Below are 19151 nucleotides of genomic sequence, written 5' to 3' on the forward strand. Positions count from 1 at the left end.
GGCTCAGTAGTTGTGGCTGGCGGGCTCTAGAGTGCAGGCTCAGTAGTTGTGGTGCACAGGCTTAGTTGCTCCGTGGCATGTGGGACCTTCCTGGACCAGGGCTCAAACCCATGTCTGCTGCATTGGCAGGTGGATTCTTAACCACTGCACCACCAGGAAAATCCCTAGTAATATTTCTTTCTGTGACAAGTACTTTGTCTGATGTTAGTATAGATCTCCCAACTTTTGATTAGTGCTTGCATAGTATCTTTCCCATTCTTTTATCTTCTTCAGTCTTTCCAGTTAAAGGATGATTCTTATATGCAAAACAGCACTGGGTTTGTTTTTTATAGTCTGAAAATCTTGGTCTTTTAACTGTAATACTCAGTCCATGTATGTATAATGCAGTTGTAATATACTTGGGTTTAAATTTACTTCTGTACCCTTATGCTTTGTTCCTTTTCTCTCCTTTCCTGCCTTCTTTTGGATTAATTATTTATTATTCCTCCATTTCCCCCTCTATTAGCCTCTTAATTTTCCATTTTTATTATTGTTTTAGTTGTTACCAATATATAATTTCTAGCAGTCACACTGAAACAGTAAAAAGACATAATATTAATATATTTTAATCAATCTAATATATTAAAATATGATCATTTCAATATGTATCAATATTTTTAAATGGGTTGTTTTACATCCTTTTTTCCCCATACTAAACCTTCAAAATCTGATGTGTGTTTTATGATCACAGCACATCTCGGTTTGGACTGGCCACATTTGAAGTGCTCGATAATCACATGCAGCCAATGGCCACTGTATCAGACAGTGCAGCCCTAGAGACTTATGGTATGTGACCCTTAACTCACTATTATCGACCATAAATTCAGAATTTTATAACTTTCTGGACAATACAAGGACTTTACAACATGTTAATGACATTTACTTTTCTACCAACCTCTTGAGCCATTTTTGTTTTATATTTTAAACCTAAATACATCGTTAAACAAGGCATTTTTATTATACTGCAGAGTCAATATTCATTTATATTTACCCATATACTTATTTCTCCCATTGCTCTTTATTCCTTCCTATAATTTTGTTTCCCTATGGGATTATTTTCTTTTTGCTGAAAGAATTTCCTTTTTTCTTTCAGAGTGGGCCTGTTGGTGATAAATTATGTTTTTGTCCATCTATGGAGAAGTTGCCAGTCTTATCAGTACTCTTCTGAAGCTAATACATTTTCTATTTTATGATTTTTCTCATTGACTTTCATTTTTGGCAGTTTTAGTAGGACACTCCTGTCCTTCCCTCTCCTCCTAGGACTCCAACTACACACGTGTTAAATCTTCTACTGTGTCCCACATCTATGACACCTTCTTACGTATTTTTCAACCTTTCATCTCTCAGTTTCACTGTGGGTATTTTTAACTGATCAACCCTACAATTCACAAATTTGTATTGTGTCTACTGTGCTGTTAAATGCATGTATTGGAATTCCTAATTTCAGCTATTGTATTTTTTTAATTCTAAAATTTCCGTCTGATTCTATTTTATAGATTCCATTTCTCTGGTAAAATTTTCTTTTTATTCATCTATTTTCTTGAACACACATTAATCAGTTATTTTAAAGGCCTAATCTAAGTATCTGGATCACCTGAAGCTTTTCCCTATATTACTTATTATTTCCCTTGATTTTCAGTCATTTGATCATGCTTACTGGCACGACGTATTTCTGATGGACTGCGAGACACTGGGTATCAGAATGTAAGGGGCTGGATGGTGCCATCTCCCTGCAGAAAGGTTTTAAGTTTCTTCCGGCAGCTGAAGACCTCGATGTAGCAGGTGAAAGTTCTGATGCTGAATTTCAAGCTGGCCTTTTCCAGTCAACCTTTATCTGTAAGGCACTGTTCTTTTGAGGGCTCTACTGAACTCCCAGGATGTTTGCCAGGGTCACTCCTCCTTGGCTGGTCTTGAACTCTTGGTTTTTATCTTCCTGGTACCAGGAGAACAAAAGCTGTGCTGAAGTATCTATCCTCTCAGCAGCAGATTTCTGCTGAAGTTCTCCAGGTCCACCTCCACGCATCTTAGCATGCGACAAATACCTTGAGGACAAGAGCTAAGTCAAATGTTGAGTTCACTACTCTGAGACTGTCTTCTCCCTGGGCTTTAGGACCCTCAAATCTCTGTTGCCTTAGTAGCTCCAAATTCAGATTTTAGTTTCCCTCCTCAGTGACTCTGAAACAAGCTGTGGACCACTGCTTTCCATTTGGTCTCTGACCCATGCCAGGAGCTGGCAAATGCTCCAAGAGTTGAAAAAGGCAGTGCAAACAGAAGCTCAACTCACTGTGATGTCTTTCTCCCTGCAATCTTGGCTCCTGCCAAATTTGTCCCAGCTGCCTTCATTAGTCCCCAGTACCTTCACAGACATATATATATATACACACACACATATATACATATATTTGCATTTTAAACAAAATAGTTCTCAGCAGAGTTTGATCTGATAACCTATCATAACCATACACAGAAGTCCATATTGAGTTTTAATTACTAATGCATATTTCACTGACTAGTCCACAAGCTTCCAGAAACAGGAAATACCTTCCTATTTCCTGACTTCTGCTTCAATGCCCAGCACACTACCTGGCACAGAGCTTAGTATGTATTTGATAAGTTAATTTCTATATTACGAAATATTGCTAAAAAGCAAGTAAAGCATAGCACATAAAAACATCACTTTTAAACCGTTCAAGTCCATCAATTCTTCTGATTCCATTAACGTCCACTAAGAAATGTACAATCTTTCCTTCTTTGGCCCAAGCACTAATGAGCAAATCCTTCAATAAAACTGTGCATTCTTAATGTTTATTTGAGATTACATTACCTCAGGCAGTACTAAAAGCTTTTGCCCATTTATTAAAACTATTTTGTACTAGATTAAGTGATTTCATTATCCTTTGGATTAACAATCCATCTCTAGGCCTGGTATTTTATCAGAAAACAATGAGATTTCAAAGTAAAGCTCTCTTAAATTAACCTTTAGAGGCTCCTTGATTGTATTCAATTAGGTTTTCCCAGAACAAGAAAACAACAGCACAACAGAAGCTGTTAAATATAAAATTTAGAACCAAAGAAAAGTATACTGAAAGTACGAGTTATTTTCCTTATTACCTGGTTAGTCTCATACCATTACATTGTTAATCCCTAAAGAAACAGTCAAAGAACTGGAGTAGTAGCTGCCTCTGGGAAGCAGAATTTACAGAGGCGATGGTATAGGGCAGCGGAGCATCACTTCTCTCCATAAGCACTAAAGAACTATTAGAGGTACCTATATATTTAAATTAATTTAAAAACACAATTGTAGGGCTTCCCTGGTGGCTCAGTGGTTAAGAATCTGCCTGCCAATGCAGGGGACATGGATTCGAGCCCTGGTCTGGGAAGATCCCACATGCTGCGGAGCAACTAAGCCCACACGCCACAACTACTGAGCCTGTGCTCTAGAGCCCGTGAGCCACAGCTACTGAGCCCGCGTGCCACAACTACTGAAGCCCGTGCACTTAGAGCCCGTGCTCCGCAACAAGAGAAGCCACAACAATGAGAAGCCCACACACCGCAACGAAGAGTAGGCCCCGCTTGCCACAACTAGAGAATGCCCGCGTGTAGCAACGAAGACCCAATGCAGCCAAAAATAGACAAATTAAAAAAAAAATTAAAAATAAAAAAACCCCACAATTGTATACAAGCTGAGGCACTGATTAAAAAAGAAGAAAGACTCAATCCTGAAAGCAATAGTTCTGAAGGCTGTCTGTGATGCCACAGACTCATGGCTCAGCCTTGAGGGAGTCATTGATCCTGGTAGGGGTTCAGGCCCACATCTGTAAACCTGACAGTTAACTTAGATCGTCAAGTCCCCTTCAAAGGTAATATTCTAGTATTCTAAAACTTCGGTGAATAATTGGCGGCAGGGCGCAATTTCAAAGAGAAAAATGTATTTGTAGATAAAAGGCCAACTCACAAGGGCTTGTTCTGTAATGGATGGTTAATGAGATTACAGTGATTAGTACAATTACTTTAGGGTGACTCTTAAGAGAGTTAGCAGAAGATGATATGAGTATTAGGGAATCTATCTCTGTTGATTAGACAGTTCCTGCAACATAAAGCACGTGCAGTCCCAGCACTAACGATGCACTTGGGGCCTGAGAGTGCAGAATGTGCTAAGTGTCACGTAACAGCTCCTGCTCTAGTGAGCCAGTCCAGTGTCACAGCCTGCCCTCTCCTGCTGACTGTGGGAAGTCAGAGACCAAAGACTGGTCCCACACTGCTGGCTTCAAGGAGGGGGTACGCTCATCCATACGTACAGCTAGATAAGGAAAGGGCTCTGGCACTTCTTACGTGGCTCTTGACAAATTAAGAGCTCTATCAGATATATCTTTCAGCTTAAAAAGATTATGCATATAAAATTAGGTCCAATCTTAACTCACAGACCTTGAAATAAAAGAACCAGCATTCTATCTACTTTTAAACAGCAAAACAGATACCAGTCTCACAGGAAACAAAAGCCAGACAAACAAAAAAGCCATACATAGACATCATTACAAAAGTGTCCACAGGAAGTAAGGAAGGGGGGAAACGGGTTTGTAGCACAGACTGCCCAATGTATAAAAAGGTTTTTCTTTATGTATGGCTAACCTTTCTGTTTTGCATTATATTTCCTCTTGCATTTTAAGAACCCAGTAAACAAAAAAAAACAAATTAAAATTATTAATTGAGGATCTTAAGGAATTGATTTGTGTGTGTGTTTTTTAACTTAATACAATGTACCTTAAAATCACAGAATCAGAGAATTTAAGTGGAGGGAACCAAGAGACATTAGTTAAATCATTGATTTAATGCTTGAATTACCTCAATCAACTTGGTTACTTAATTTTTAATCAACTTGCTACATGGCAAAATTCTGTAATCAAGGGGGAGGTACTTTCTAATTATCTAAAATTACTCAATTTAAGGGTAATGGTCTAGGAAAATTTAAAGCTTATGTTACAAGATGACATGCAATAACGTAGAAAAATAATACTTTTAAAATCTATTAAACGCATAGCATATGCTAGAACTGTGCACAACCGTCTCGCTTAAGCTTCCATTTTACAGAGGAGGAAACTGAGGCCCAGAGAGGCTAAGTAATTTGCAAAAGGTCACACAGTAAGAGGCAGAACTGACATTCAAACCTTACCTGACACTCAAGTCCAAGGTCTTAATCACGACTGTATGTGTGATTCTCACAGCATGGTCTATGGATCAAGTGCAATGCCTGTAAAAATGCAGATTCCAGAGTCTCCAAACGCACCTCTCAAATTACAAATCTTGAGGGTTGGTTCTCAGGAATCTGCACTTTTCCCACAATCTTCACAGGTTTTTGCATACAAGCCTGTGAACCACTGCTCTAAAAATGAACCTCCAAGGTAACCCATGACATTCAACATATAGGTTCAGACAGTCATTCAGCTCTGCCATGTACAGGGCCTTCTGCTGGATGCTGGGCGGCAAAGACAGGCCCTTCTAAGGAGCTCACAGTCTAGAAAGGAAGACACACACACAAACTGACAACTTCAGTATCCTTGGGATATACCATGTGGGGTTCTGTATCACAGGGAAAATGAATTACAGATACAAAGACACCCCCCCAACCAAAAAAAAACATGCCCTGATATACAGAAAGCACTCTGCCCTGGACTGGGTTCAAGTCAAGGAAGAACTAGGCTCCCGGGGCTCTGGGAGGAGGGGGTGCACATTAGGGATGAACCCTTGCGGGGGTGGAGCAGGGCAAAGGCAACATTGCACAGATGCTGACTTCGAAGCTGAAGGAGCAGACACTCCCCAGATGGAATGGTGAAGTGACAGGATGGGGGGCACCAGTGGCCAAGGTGTGATTGTGGAGAAGCCGATAAGACTACACAGGGGCCGGATCAACTGTAAGGGGTCTTGTTCTCCACACCAAGGATTCAAGGCTTTAACCAAACGGCAAAGGAGAAGCATCTTAAAGAGAAATAACCAGATCACAATTTCAAACCACTTTGGCAGCCAAGTAAAAGACAGCCAGGAGGGTGAGAAAATTACTTATGTCCATGCAAAGCCTTCATATGTACCGGCCACGACGACCAGACGGCGTCAGCAGATGATGGGATGACGACAGGTGGTCCACAGGGTGGAATACTGTTCAGTCGTAAAAGGAGTGACACGTGGAGAACATGCTACAACATGGGTGAACCATGAAAACATTATGCTCAATGAAAGAGGCAGCCACAAAGGACCACACGCTGTGTAATTCCAGTGCCATGAAATGCCCAGAACAGGCACGTCTATGGAGACAGGAAGTAGATCCATGGCTGCCTACAGCAAATGGGGAGGGACTGCTAACAGGTACAAGGTTTCTTTTCAGATTGATGAAAATTCTCTAAAACTAATTGTGGTGATGGCTCCACAACTCTGTGAAGACACTAAAATGTACATTTTTAAACGGGTGAACTGCGCCTTATGTGAAGTACAGCCCGATAAAAAATGATGTTAAAGAAAAAGATGTAAAGGGTTGGGCAATACTGATTTATGCTCGAGATTTCAGTCCTCGATCAAATTAGGAGCCACAGCATTGATGTTCTTGCCACTTGGCGAAGCTGAGAGCATCAGTTTTACCCTCACTTTCAGGTATGGAGGACTGAAGTCTTTTAGGATGGAGTTTTATGTCTGGCATCTTTCACTTAGCATAATATTTTTAAGATTCATCCACGTTGTAGCATGTATCAAAAACTTCTAATCCATGAACAAAGGATCTTTCCATTTACTTAGATTTTAATTTCTTTCATAATGTTTGTAGTTTCCAGTGTACAAGCCTTGTACCCCCTTGGTTAAATTTATTTCTAAGTCTTTTATTCTTTTTTTAAATTTTTATTTTATATTGGAGTATAGTTGATTAACAATGTTGTGTTAGTTCCAGGTGTAAAGTGATTCAGTTATACATATACATGTACCTATTCTTTTTCAAATTGTTTTCCCATTTAGGTTATTACAGAATACTGAGCAGGGTTCCCTGTGCTATACAGTAGGTCCTTGCTGGTTATCTATTTTAAATATAGCAGTGTTTACGTGTCAATCCCAAACTCCCAGTCTATCTCTCCCTCCCACCCTTCCCCCCTGGTAACGTAGGTTTGTTTTCTAAGTCTGTGAGTCTGTTTCTGTTTTGTAGTAAGCTCATTTGTATCATTTTTTAAGATTCCACATATAAGCGACACCATATATTTGTCTTTCTCTGACTTACTTCACTAAGTATGATAACCTCCAGGTCCATCCATGTTGCTGCAAACAGCATTATTTCACTCTTTTTAATGGCTGAGTAACATGCAATTGTACATACGTACCACATCTTCTTTACCCACTCATTTGTTGATGGACACCTAGGTTGCCTCCATGTCTCAGCAACTGTAAACAGCGCTGCAATGAACACTGGGGTGCATGTATCCTTTCGAGCCATGCTTTTTTCCAGATATGTTATTATTATTATTTTTGGCCGCACCTCACAGAACACAGGATCTTAGTTCCCCCACCAGGGACCAGGGATCAAACCCATGGCCCCTGCAGCGGAAGTGAGGAGTCTTAACCACTGGACCACCAGGGAATTCCCCCGGATATATTATTCTTTATGATGCTATTATAAATGGAAATGTTGTCTTAATTTCATTTTCAGAGTTTCATTGCTAGTATAGAGAAATTCAACTGATTTTTATATTGACCTTGTATCCTGTAACTCCGCTGGTTTGTTTAGCAGCTCCAAAGGTTTTTATGTGAATTCTTGAAGGTTTTCTAGATAGCAATCATGTCACCTGCAAACAGACAGTTTTACTTCTTCCTTCTCAATGCCTTTTTTTCTTTCTCTTGCCCAGCTGCCCTAGCGAGAACTTCCAATAAAATGTCAATAGAAATGGTGAGAGTGGGCATCCTTTCCTGTTCCTGATCTTGTGGGGCAAGCACCTAGTCTTTTACCATTAAGTACGATGGTAGCTGTGGGTTTTCACAGATACCCTTTATCAGGTTGAGAAAGTTCCCTTCTATTCCTAGTTTGTTGTTTTTTTTTTTAATCATGAATGGGTTTTGAATTTTGTCAAACACTTTTTCTGCATCCACTGAGATGATTTTGTGGTTTTTCCCCTTTATTCCACAACATGGTATATTACTTTAATTTTCATATGTTGAACCAACTTTGCATTCCTGGGATAAATCCAACTTGGTCATGGTGCACAATTCCTTTTATTTGCTGCTGGATTCTGTTTGTCCGTATATTTTATTGAGGATTTTTGCATAAGAAATATTGGTCTGTAGTTTTCTTGTGATGTCTTTTTCTGGCTTTGTTATCAGGGTAATACTGGACTCACAGAATGAATTAGGAAATGTTCTCTATTCTATTTTTGGAAGAGTTTGAGAAAGACTGCTGTTAATTCTTCTTTTAAACGTTTGGTATAATTTACCAGTGAAGCCATCAGGCCCTGGGCTTTTCTTTGTTGAAAGTTTTTTGATCACTAATTCTGTTTCTTTAGTTGCTATACGTCTACTCAGATTTTCTTTCTTTCTTTTTTTTAAATATATATATATTTTTTGATGTGGACCATTTTTAAAGTCTTTAGTGAATTTTTTGGTTACAATATTGCTTCTGTTTTATGTTTTGCTTTTTTGGTGGCGAGGCATATGGGATCTTAGCTCCCTGATCAGGGATCGAAACCGTACCCCCTGTGCTGGAAGGTGAAGTCTTTAACCACTGGACCACCAGGGAAGTCCCAGATTTTCTTTCTTCTTGAGTTAATTTTTTAAAATTAATTAATTAATATTTTTGGCTGTATTGGGTCTTCGTTGCGGCGCACGTGCTTTCTCTAGTTGCGGCAAGTGGGGGCTACCTTCGTTGTGGTGCGCCGGTTTCTCATTTCAGTGGCTTCTCTTGTTGCAGAGCACGGGCTCTAGGCACGCGGGCTTCAGTAGTTGCGGCGCGTGGGCTCAGTAGTTGTGGCGCATGGGCTCAGTAGTTGTGGTGCACGGGCTTAGTTGCTCCACGGCACGTGGGATCTTCCAGACCAGGGCTCGAACCCGTGTCCCCTGCATTGGCACGCGGATTCTTAACCACTGTGCCACCAGGCAGGTCCTTGAGTTAATTTTTATAGTTTGTGTACTTTGAGGTATTTGTCAAATTCATCTACGTTAAACAATTTTTTGGTATACTGTTCACAGTATTCCCTTTTAATCCCTTTCATTTCTATAAGGTCATTAGTAATGTCCTCTCCTTTATTCCTGATTCTAGTAATTTTAGTCTCTTTTTTTTTTCCTTTGTCAATCTAGGTAAAGATCTGTAGATTTGCTGATCTTTTCAAAGAACAAACTTCTGGTGTCACTGATGTTCTCTACTGATTCTTCTATCTCCTTTATTTCTGCTCTGACCTTTATTACTTCCTTCCTCTGACTGCTTTAGGCTTAGTCTGCTCTTCTTTTTCTACTTTCTTCAGGTTGACAGTTAGATCATTGATTTGAGATTCTTCTTCTTCTTCTTCTTTTTTTAATCTTTTGGCCACACCGCACAGCATGTGGGATCTTAGTACCCCAACCAGGGATCAAACCCACACCCCCTGCATTGGAAGAGCGGGGTCTTAACCACTGGACCGCAAGGGAAGTCCTGATATTCTTCTTTATAAAGATAGGTGTTCACAGCTATAAATTTCCCTGAGAGCTGTTTTTCAGCACCTCTTGCAAACTGTGTTATGTTGTGAATTTTCCTTCAGTTATTAATTTCTAATTTCATTCCATTGTGATCAGAAAATATACTTTGTGCAATTTCAATCTTTTAAAATTGATGAAGATTTGTTTTATTACTCAACATACAGCCTATCCTGAATGTTCTACGTGCACCTGAGAAGAATAACATACTTTGCTGTTGTTGGATAGAGTGTTCAACAGATCTCTCACAGGTCTAATTAGTATATAGTTCATGGTTCAAATCTTCTATGTCCTTGCTAGGTTTTTCTATCTAGCTATATCCCAATCATTTACTTTTTTTTTTTGGCCTAAGCAATTATTTTATAAGTGTACAGTTCAGTGGCATTAAGTACATTCACATGGTTGTGTAACCATCACCAGAATCCATTTCCAGAACTTTCTTCATCTTGCAAACTGTAACTCTGTACCCTTTAAACAATAAATCCCCATCACCCCCTGCCCCCAGCCCCTGGCAACCACCATTCTACTTTCAGTCTTGATGAATGTGACTATTCTACAGAGTTCATATAAGTGGAATCCTAAAATATTTGTACTTCTGTGTATGGCCCATTTCATTTAGCATAATGTCATGGAAGCAACCTAAATGTCCATCAACAGATGAATGGATAACGATGCGGTACATATATATGATAGAATACTACTCAGCCATAAAAAAGAATGAAATAATGCCCTTTGCAGCAACATGGACATAGAGATTATCATATTAAGTGAAGTACGTCAGAGACAAGTATCATATGATATCACTTATGTGTGGAATCTAAAAAAATGATACAAATGAACTTATTTACAAAACAGAAACAGACTCACAGACAGAAAAACAAACTTACCGTTACCAGAGAGGATACTGTCTGTGTGTGTGTGTTGGGGTGGGGGGGATAAATTAGGAGTTTGGGATTAGCAGTTACTAACTACTATACATAAAAGATAAACAACAAGGTCCTGCTACATAGCAAGGGGAACCATATTCAATGTCTCGTAGTGACCTATAATAGAAAAGAATCTGAAAAAGAATAGAAATATATATATGTATAAATGAATCACTTTGTTATATACCTGAAACTAACACATCATAAATTAACTACACTTCAGTTTTTAAAAAAAGGTTAATTAAAAAAAAGAGAGAGAGACTGACAGGGCAAGAAAGGAGAGGCTATAAAACAGTCCAGATGTGAAATGACAGGGCACAAAGACAGCCCAGTGGGAAGGGGAAAAAGCTAAGAGAAAACTTTAAACATATCAATGAGAAGTAAAATCTTAATTTAAAGTAAAATAAATATATTTTCACTCTTAGTCCAGATGAAGCCTTAACAAAAGCAATTAACTGGGACTTAAACGATAAAGTGCTGCAACAGCTGAATAAGAGTACTGTAAAGGTTAGCTACTCTGGAAAGGTGAGAAACTTATTTCATCCAAGGGATACTCTGCCACGTTCAGGGTAGACTTGGAATCCAGTGCAGGACTCGTCACTGCTCAGGTGAGCTGCGCCGTCAGCACCTGGCGTGGCAGCTGCTCCCCTGGGACAAAAGAACCATGGGGCTACCTGATAGCCTTCGGTTTTCTTCTGACACCACTTCAGCAAGGCGTTCCTCTTGGATCCTCCATATTCTCTTGCCAACGCCGAGAGAGGGTCCTTCCTTTCTTCCCTGATAAGTGAAAATAAGGAACCCAAGTTGAAATATTTCTTATTTGAGCACCCTTCTAAACCAGAAATCCAACACAACAGAACATTTGAACAGAACAAACGCACACTCAGAGGCAACCAATGGCAAGATGTACCTTCACCCGTTGGATTTTTCCTGTCAATTTTTATGGGTCCCACAGACCCACCACCATCAGGGGGCTCTGCCATCTGTAGGGGGCTCTGCCATCTGTAGGGGGCTCTACTCATTATCCACACGGAAACTGGCAAAGATTCAGCACCACTGCATCTTGGGTTCCTCATTTTCACTTAGGGAACAAAGGAAGGACCCTCTCTTGGCACAGCACCACTGTGCCAGGCCATGTGCATGTGCGGGGCAGGGTGCAGTGAGCAACACAGAGACCCTGCCTCTCAAGGAACTTCAGAGTTTACTACAGGACAGACCAACTACAGAAGCTTGGGGGGAAAAAAAAATCAATGGCTATACCTTACTCATTTCTTAAAATTATATGGAGGGTACTTTAGGGCACTGTCGACTGCCTTGGAGGCAGAATAAATATCCTGCCCCAGACCAGACACTGAATCAAAAAAGATTTTGTGATCACCCTGGCGATGGAGCAGGGGAGGCATACAACCCACTCTTCCAGTACCCAATCCTTCCTTCCAGAAACTATTCTAGAAGCAGAACAGAATACCAAGGAGCACTCTGTAAGACAACCTGTCTCTTGACAAGCAGCACACTCTCAAAAGCCTGGTCTATTTTTAGTGATGACTCTGCACAAGTGGAGATTCTAGCCCTACGACCCATACACTCAACAGTCCAGTAACTGCCCTAGAGGTTATGATGTTACAGGTGGCTTACTATTATTCTGTCCAGATTCACCCTACAAAGTACGGTAGGAAATCAAAGAGCACACATGTAGAACTGAAGCTTTTCCAAGTGAGAGGTGCGCTGAAATAGCACCAATTTTTATTTAGAACCAAAAGTAAAATATGAAAATACTTCAACTTGCAGTTAGACTGCTGTCTTGAAGAAATATACTTTTATGTTCATGTACCTGCCCACCGATTGCTGCCCTGATTTAAAGGGTTCAAAGAAGTTTGTCATAACACCACTGATCACAGGAAATGAGAATGAAGATAAAGGTGATATGTGAATGAAAACAAAAGGGCAAGCCAAAAGAAAAAAAAAAACCTCTATTATGCTCAAAATAAAAGTAACTACTACAATCACTTGTGAAAGGTTTCCTCTAGTTCACACAGGCCATTTTGTTATAGAAACAGCTTAAAAAGCATCAAAGATGAGTAAAGTCTATGGGCACAATGAGAAGCTGCAGCAGAGAGCCTCCTAGAGCAGAGGCTGCTCTCCTGGAACACCTTCACTGTACGACAAGGAAGCTAAGGCCAGGAGACACCTTGTGGAGGCTCACAACTTCTAAGTGGGGCACCAGGAAGAGTGCGGGCCCTGCCCCCCAGCGCAGACAGTGCTCCCCCGGGCTTGGCCAGGGCAGCCTGAGCTGCACTCCCCACTGCACCCAGCCTGCCTGACCCGCACTGAGTACGGGACCACTCTTCTAAGAGGTCGGTCCCCGAGAGGCTGGGTTGTATAAGTGAGCATATAATTTGAGTTTGAGACACCAAATATCCCACTTTTACTCAAACTTGTAAGTCAGTATACGGTAAAGTTCTGAAACCCACTTCCATCCCTCCTCCAGTTCGTGTTCAGCCCTCCTGCGCACTCACTGGAGTCACTGGCCCTGCCAGTAGCGCTCACCTTCCTCCCGGTCCCCCACCCTCAAGGCCTCGCTCGAGTTCACCTCTTCCAGCCTCCCCAACACTCCATCCACACCCCGTTTTCACTAAACTTACTTTTGTACTCAGCTGTTCTCTACTTGAAAAAACCAAAACCAAAAAACCCCACAAAAAACAAAAACACCAGCTGCTTGGGGAAAATAATTCTCTCTTTTACTTTGCTTTACTTTTTCACTTTCATATCATCTTTCCCAATTCTAGGCATAGAAGACTAGATCAGAAAACACTAAATAACACATAAAGAATGAAAATACATCAGTGCTCGAATGCTGTTACTTTATAACCTGATCATTTAATTTCAAAAGGCCAGGAACGGCAGGCATGAAATGCACCAATACTAACTACTGTCCTCTACCTTATCCGGCTTCGAGTGGTGGGGGTCACGGAGGCCGTGGGGGAGGAGGACAGGGACAGCTGTGGCGATGTGGCACCAATGGCCATGAGCGAGGCAGGAGACGTGCCCTCAGGTGCAGAGACATCTCGCTTCATCTCTTCACTGCTTCGTCTGGACACTGAGTGTAAGAAACAGCCATTATGCAATTTATAGCAAAAACATTTTAAGCTGAGTTCTTGAGACATCTTCTTCAGCAGGTCCCCAAAAGAGCAGAAATTATCACACAGGAGGAAAAACTAACATTCTCTTTAACTTACTGATAACTTGAAAGGATTTTTTTTTTTTCCATTTTAAAAAACTGTAGGGGGCTTCTCTGGTGGCGCAGTGGTTGAGAATCTGCCTGCCAATGCAGGGGACACGCGTTCGAGCCCTGGTCTGGGAAGATCCCACATGCCACGGAGCAACTAGGCCCGTGAGCCACTACTGAGCCTACGCATCTGGAGCCTGTGCTCCGCAACAAGAGGGGCCGCAATAGTGAGAGGCCCGCGCACCGCAATGAAGAGTGGGCCCCACTTGCCACAACTAGAGAAAGCCCTCGCACAGAAACGAAGACCCAACACAGCCAAAAATAAAAATAAATTAAAACAAACAAAACAAAAAAAACTGTGAAAAAGGTACAGTTGTTGAAATATGCACAGAAGCCCACATTCCCTGAAGGCAAGGAGTGTGTCTCATCCACCCTTAACACTCAAAGCACCCACCTGGCCCACAGTGAGTCCCCCGCAAACCTGCGTTCAACTACTAACATGACCAAAGCCAAAGGCTAACTAAAGCAACATTCACTTTCAACCAAAATCAACACAACCCTTCTGAACGTGGCCAAAAACACTGCTGAAGAGACAGAAAGGAAAGATGCTTTGTTACAGGGCCACACTTAATTCTGGGTCAAGATTTTTTTTTTTGGCTGCCTTGGGTCTTCATTGCTGCGTGTGGGCTCTCTCTAGTTGTGGCGAGCGGGGACTACTCTTTGTTGTGGTGCACGGGCTTCTCATTGCAATGGCTTCTCTTGTTGCAGAGCAAGGGCTCTAGGCGTGCGGGCTTCAGTAGTTGAGGCGCATGGGCTTAGTTGCTCCACGGCATGTGGGATCTTCCCGGAACAGGGATCGAACCCATGTCCCCTGCATTAGCAGGCAGATTCTTAACCACTGCGCCACCAGGGAAGTCCCAAGCCACGTTTTAAAAAACATGAATCAACAAAACAGAAAAGCAAAAGGTGTCGTGTCAAGTCAACTACCGAGGATAAGAACAATCAGGAAAGTCCTATTTTGAAAGCGTAAGGCAATACGCCTTGTTGGAATTACGAAAGTCCTGAGAACTGGGAGGTGGAAGCAGCCATTGCAGCCGTTGAAAACGGAGCCACAACAGAAGCGGCTTTCTGGCCACGATGACGTGAGATGCGAGACAAGGCTCCTGACCTCAGAGTCTCTCACGTCAGATGATGCTGGAAGCGAGGGAGCCATTACTGCATCATCCCAGGCTGGCTGTAATGCAATCATGCCAAACACCAGTAATTTCCCCCGGATGACTGGAACTGCACCCTTTCATTGACTAAACTTCTCCTGATGATTTTAGGATAGCCACAGCAGACTATAACTCGGCAAAAGCTAAGAGGTGTGTTTAAAGATCGAGAGGAGACATGCTTTCTCCTATTACAAGATCTTATCAGAGTTATCCACTTGCATATTTGACATAATTTTATAATTATTCTGCCTTTTCCTTTCAATGTCAGATCTCTGTATGCCTTAAATCGGCAGTTTCTTTTAAGTGGTATGCTAGGAAATTGGATGAGAACACCTTTGATAATTTTATATCAAACAGAGGAAACAGACTGAGAAAGAATCAGAAGAACTCTGTTACAGGAAAAGGCTCTGGATCTGGGCTTTGGGGGTGGTGATCCTGGCTGGACTTCCCACTGATTTAAAGACCCAGCTACGATGTACAAAAACTGTACTAACTTAAACCCACATACAAGCGGGGCACACACCATAGGAGGCAGGGTTATAAGAATCTCTCCTTTCCTGGTCCAATTTCTAGTTGAGCTATTAAGGGTTAAAAAAAGGCCACAAGGGGAAAATAATATGAACACTGATAAACTGAAGAGTTAGCTCTAGGAGACCGAAAAAGTAAGCCCATCAAATTCATCATTGTAAAATGGCTGTAACACTGGAAAAATCGGGCTTCTGGAGAATTTTTGGTGTGCTCTGAAATAACCCTTCAAAAACAGTCATGACACATCTTGTGATAAATATTTTAACCTTTCACAGCTACCCAACTTTGTATGAACCTATATTTTCAGTGTATCTTCTAACCCACTCTAGGCACTTAATGAACACTTGTTAAGTGAATGGAACGATCTAGCTCTCATTTTTTATTTTTGAAATCAGGGCCACGAAATGTGATTTCTATGAAATGTGTAAGATACAATAGGGGAAATTCAGAGTGAAAAACAATCAACTAAAGAGGCAACTAAGGTTAAATAAACCTAAAGAGAAAGTACTCGGTACCATCACTAAAACTTCTGGAAGAATCTTTTTAAAAGAAATTTCAGATAAAAAGTATTACCTGAGATGGTCTTGGCACTTTCCATGGCAGGTACTCTCGGCAGAGAAGCAGGTCGGCTGGTTGAAGATGTTCTTAGTAGATGCTCTGCACAGGGTGGAAAGCGTCACAGTAAAGAGACCTGACCCTGAATTTCAAGAGGCAAAGGCAGCAGGAAGGTGAGTTTTGCTCCCTTTGCCCCTGAGGCTCGTCTGTCCCTCCTTCCCATCCAGGGCACCTCAACGGCTCCCCACAGAGTCCCCTATACAAAACAACTCCCATAGACAAGGACCAAGGGAAAACATCTCATTCAACTTTTATTTCTAGGGATGAGACATGCAACACAGATGAACACTTCTAAACCACCGACTGCTACTTACCTCTGATGCAATTCAACCAAAATTCCAAGATCCCCCACTGCATCTAGGTCTAAAAGTACAAACTAAATCAAAGCCTTGCCCTGTGTGCCTACAGTTAGTGGAGGAGCCATACGTGTCTACAACCAGAGACAAGTCAGGATGGAAACTGGAATAAGAGAATGATAAAGCACTATCAAGCCACAAAGAGGGATTTCCCTGGTGGCACAGTGGTTAAGACTCTGCACTCCCAATGCAAGGGGCCCAGGTTCGATCCTTGGCCCGGGAACTAGATCCCACTTGCATGCCGCAACTAAGAGTTCACAAGTAAGGAGCCGGCAAGCTGCAACTAAGACCCGGTTCAACCAACCAAATAAATAAATAAAAAGATCTATCAAGCCACAGAGGGAGAAGCCATTTGCTTCGACTTCAGGCATCGGGAAGCCTTCAGCAGCATAATGACATGAATTAGTCTGTCAGATGGCTGGCTTCACTAATGGAGAACAGGGCTGGGGAACAGTATTCAGCCAGATGACATTCAGAGCAGAGGTAGAAGGACATTCAAGTTAGAGGACAATAAATCCCAGCATGGCTGAACCACGGGGCGGGGGGGGGAACAGAGAGGGCAGCAGGGGGATAGCTCTAAAGCGGGGATGTGGCTAACTGACAAGAGCCTCACTGCCTGGCATGTGGACTTCAGTCTGAGGGCAGCGAGGACCCTCAGGAGGGACACAACCAGATCCTGCCTCCCCGTCAAGGGCACAGCTCTGCCTGTTCTCGCTGAACACAGGCTGAGCTGGAGTCTCTGAAGTTCCCCGAGCCCTGGCACAGTGGTTCCCTTGCCCCCTCAGCCCGGCCAAATTCACCAGCCTTTGGGCCCAGTCTGACACCCCTTCCTCAGCACCTGCTCCCCAAAATGCGTGCCCCAGACACAGGCTGGCCCGCCTCTGACCTCGGTGACAAGCCCAGCGAGGCTGTCACCAGGCCAGGACAACAAGCAAGGAAGGCTGGATGTGTCCCGCCTGGTCCAGTGTGTCAGGGACATGTGATGGGGCTGGGCTAAGTGAAGACAGTTAGTCCTGTCTGAGAACAAACACACTGGACGGGGAAAGGTGGGATCAACCAGACACCAGTCAAACAGCCCCATCAGCACTTCGTTTTAAGAATTAACAATTTAAAAACTACTCCCTCTCAGAATATCGTGATGTCAAAAGTAATGGCCTATCACAGCATCTTTCAAGGAGAGCACATCTTTCATGCCAAATGTGTTTTCTACGCGTGTGAGGACTATGTGGTTGTGACCTCACAGCACTCTGAAGGGAGGCTCCAGGAGACAGGACTCACACAGCCCATAGCCACTACGACTTTCTTATCCTGAACCAACAAAGCCTCGGCGCAGAGCCCACCAGCAAGCATCGGTCAAAGTTCTGAACTCTGTGGTGCTTGCACTCATCTTCACGGGAAGAGCACATTATGCACAGACTGACAGACAAAGCAAAGTTCGTGGAACATGGCGAGAGTAGGAAATAGGAGTCAACATTTTAAATTTAGTCCAAATGTCCACTTCACAGTTACGAGACTGGTCATGTCCCTGAAGCCTTCATCTCCCAAAGAACACAGCACATGAGGAAAATGAGGACAGATTACAGAGACACACGGGTCAGAACAAGGAGGGTGCCAGCCGACAGCAAGCGGGAGGCGCCCCATCTCCGTCTCTGCCACTGGGCACATGGAAGGTGCGCGACTGAGGCACGGTGCACAGACCTGCCGCCCACCCAGTGCGGCCTGCTCTCACTGCATGTGTAAGGATCCAAATCCGTCTCAACTCAGTAGACAGTCCCTGGCACAGGCCAACGCTGCCCTTCTGAGAAGGTACAAAAAGGCACTGTTCGGAGGCACCTTCCAATGGGCACAGCGCTGCCTGCCGCTCCGGGTGGTGTTCTCACTGCTGCTTGCGACACCAGCCACGGAACGAGCACAGGCCCCTCCGCTGCTGCAGCAGCGGCTAGATTACAGCTTCACGTCAAACTGCCGGAGAATCCCTCTTTGGGAAATAAGATTAGTGTGTCACAATCAGACGTGGCAGGCAGAAGAGAGCTGACGTTACAGTAATCAGGTCTACTCTATTGCCATATGGAGCTATTCTTGTCTTTAATCCACTCATTAAACAAAAACCACGTGGGTGTCCATGACTTGCCAGGCACTGGGCATGATGCAAAGGTCAGAGAAAGGAGGAAAGAAGGCAGCAACTTGCCCTCCTGGAACTCAGAGTCTACAGCGGAAGCCAGACATTTAAAAAATCGCTGCGCGTGAGGGATGCAGGAAAGAAGCCGTACAAGGGGCTCTGGGAACACAGCAGGGGACGTGACCTGCTCTTGAGAGGAGGTCCGGAAAGGCCTCCTCGGGAAACGACATCTCAGTTAAGACTAGAAGGATAATTAATAGCTTTTATACAGGCAAGGGAGAGCGTGTTCCCAGCACAGTGTTCAGCAGACACCAAAGGAAATCTAGGACACCAGTGCTGTGAGGGCTGGCGAGGCTGGAAGGCCAAAGCAGGCCAGGCTGAAGAGTGTGGCCTTCACCCACTGGCAACATGGAGCCAGTGATGGTGTCTCGGGTGGACATCCTT

At 42.9% G+C, this 19151-nt stretch overlaps 1 protein-coding gene across 5 annotated transcripts in view; it reads right to left on the bottom strand.

The window, feature by feature from the left end:
* Positions 1-19151, bottom strand: part of SPECC1L (sperm antigen with calponin homology and coiled-coil domains 1 like) — a 121764-nt gene that overhangs the window by 26189 nt on the left and 76424 nt on the right. For all 5 annotated transcript variants that reach the window (XM_024763821.1, XM_024763818.1, XM_024763820.1 and 2 more), the window contains 3 exons: positions 16191-16274; positions 13590-13746; positions 11324-11426 (listed from right to left, as the gene is read on the bottom strand). In XM_024763821.1, coding sequence (XP_024619589.1) covers positions 11324-11426; positions 13590-13746; positions 16191-16274 — 344 coding nt within the window. The remainder of the gene's footprint in view (positions 1-11323; positions 11427-13589; positions 13747-16190; positions 16275-19151) is intronic.

Source organism: Neophocaena asiaeorientalis, unplaced genomic scaffold (genome assembly GCF_003031525.2).
Source record: "Neophocaena asiaeorientalis asiaeorientalis breed wild unplaced genomic scaffold, Neophocaena_asiaeorientalis_V1.1 scaffold110, whole genome shotgun sequence".
NCBI lineage: Eukaryota > Metazoa > Chordata > Mammalia > Artiodactyla > Phocoenidae > Neophocaena > Neophocaena asiaeorientalis.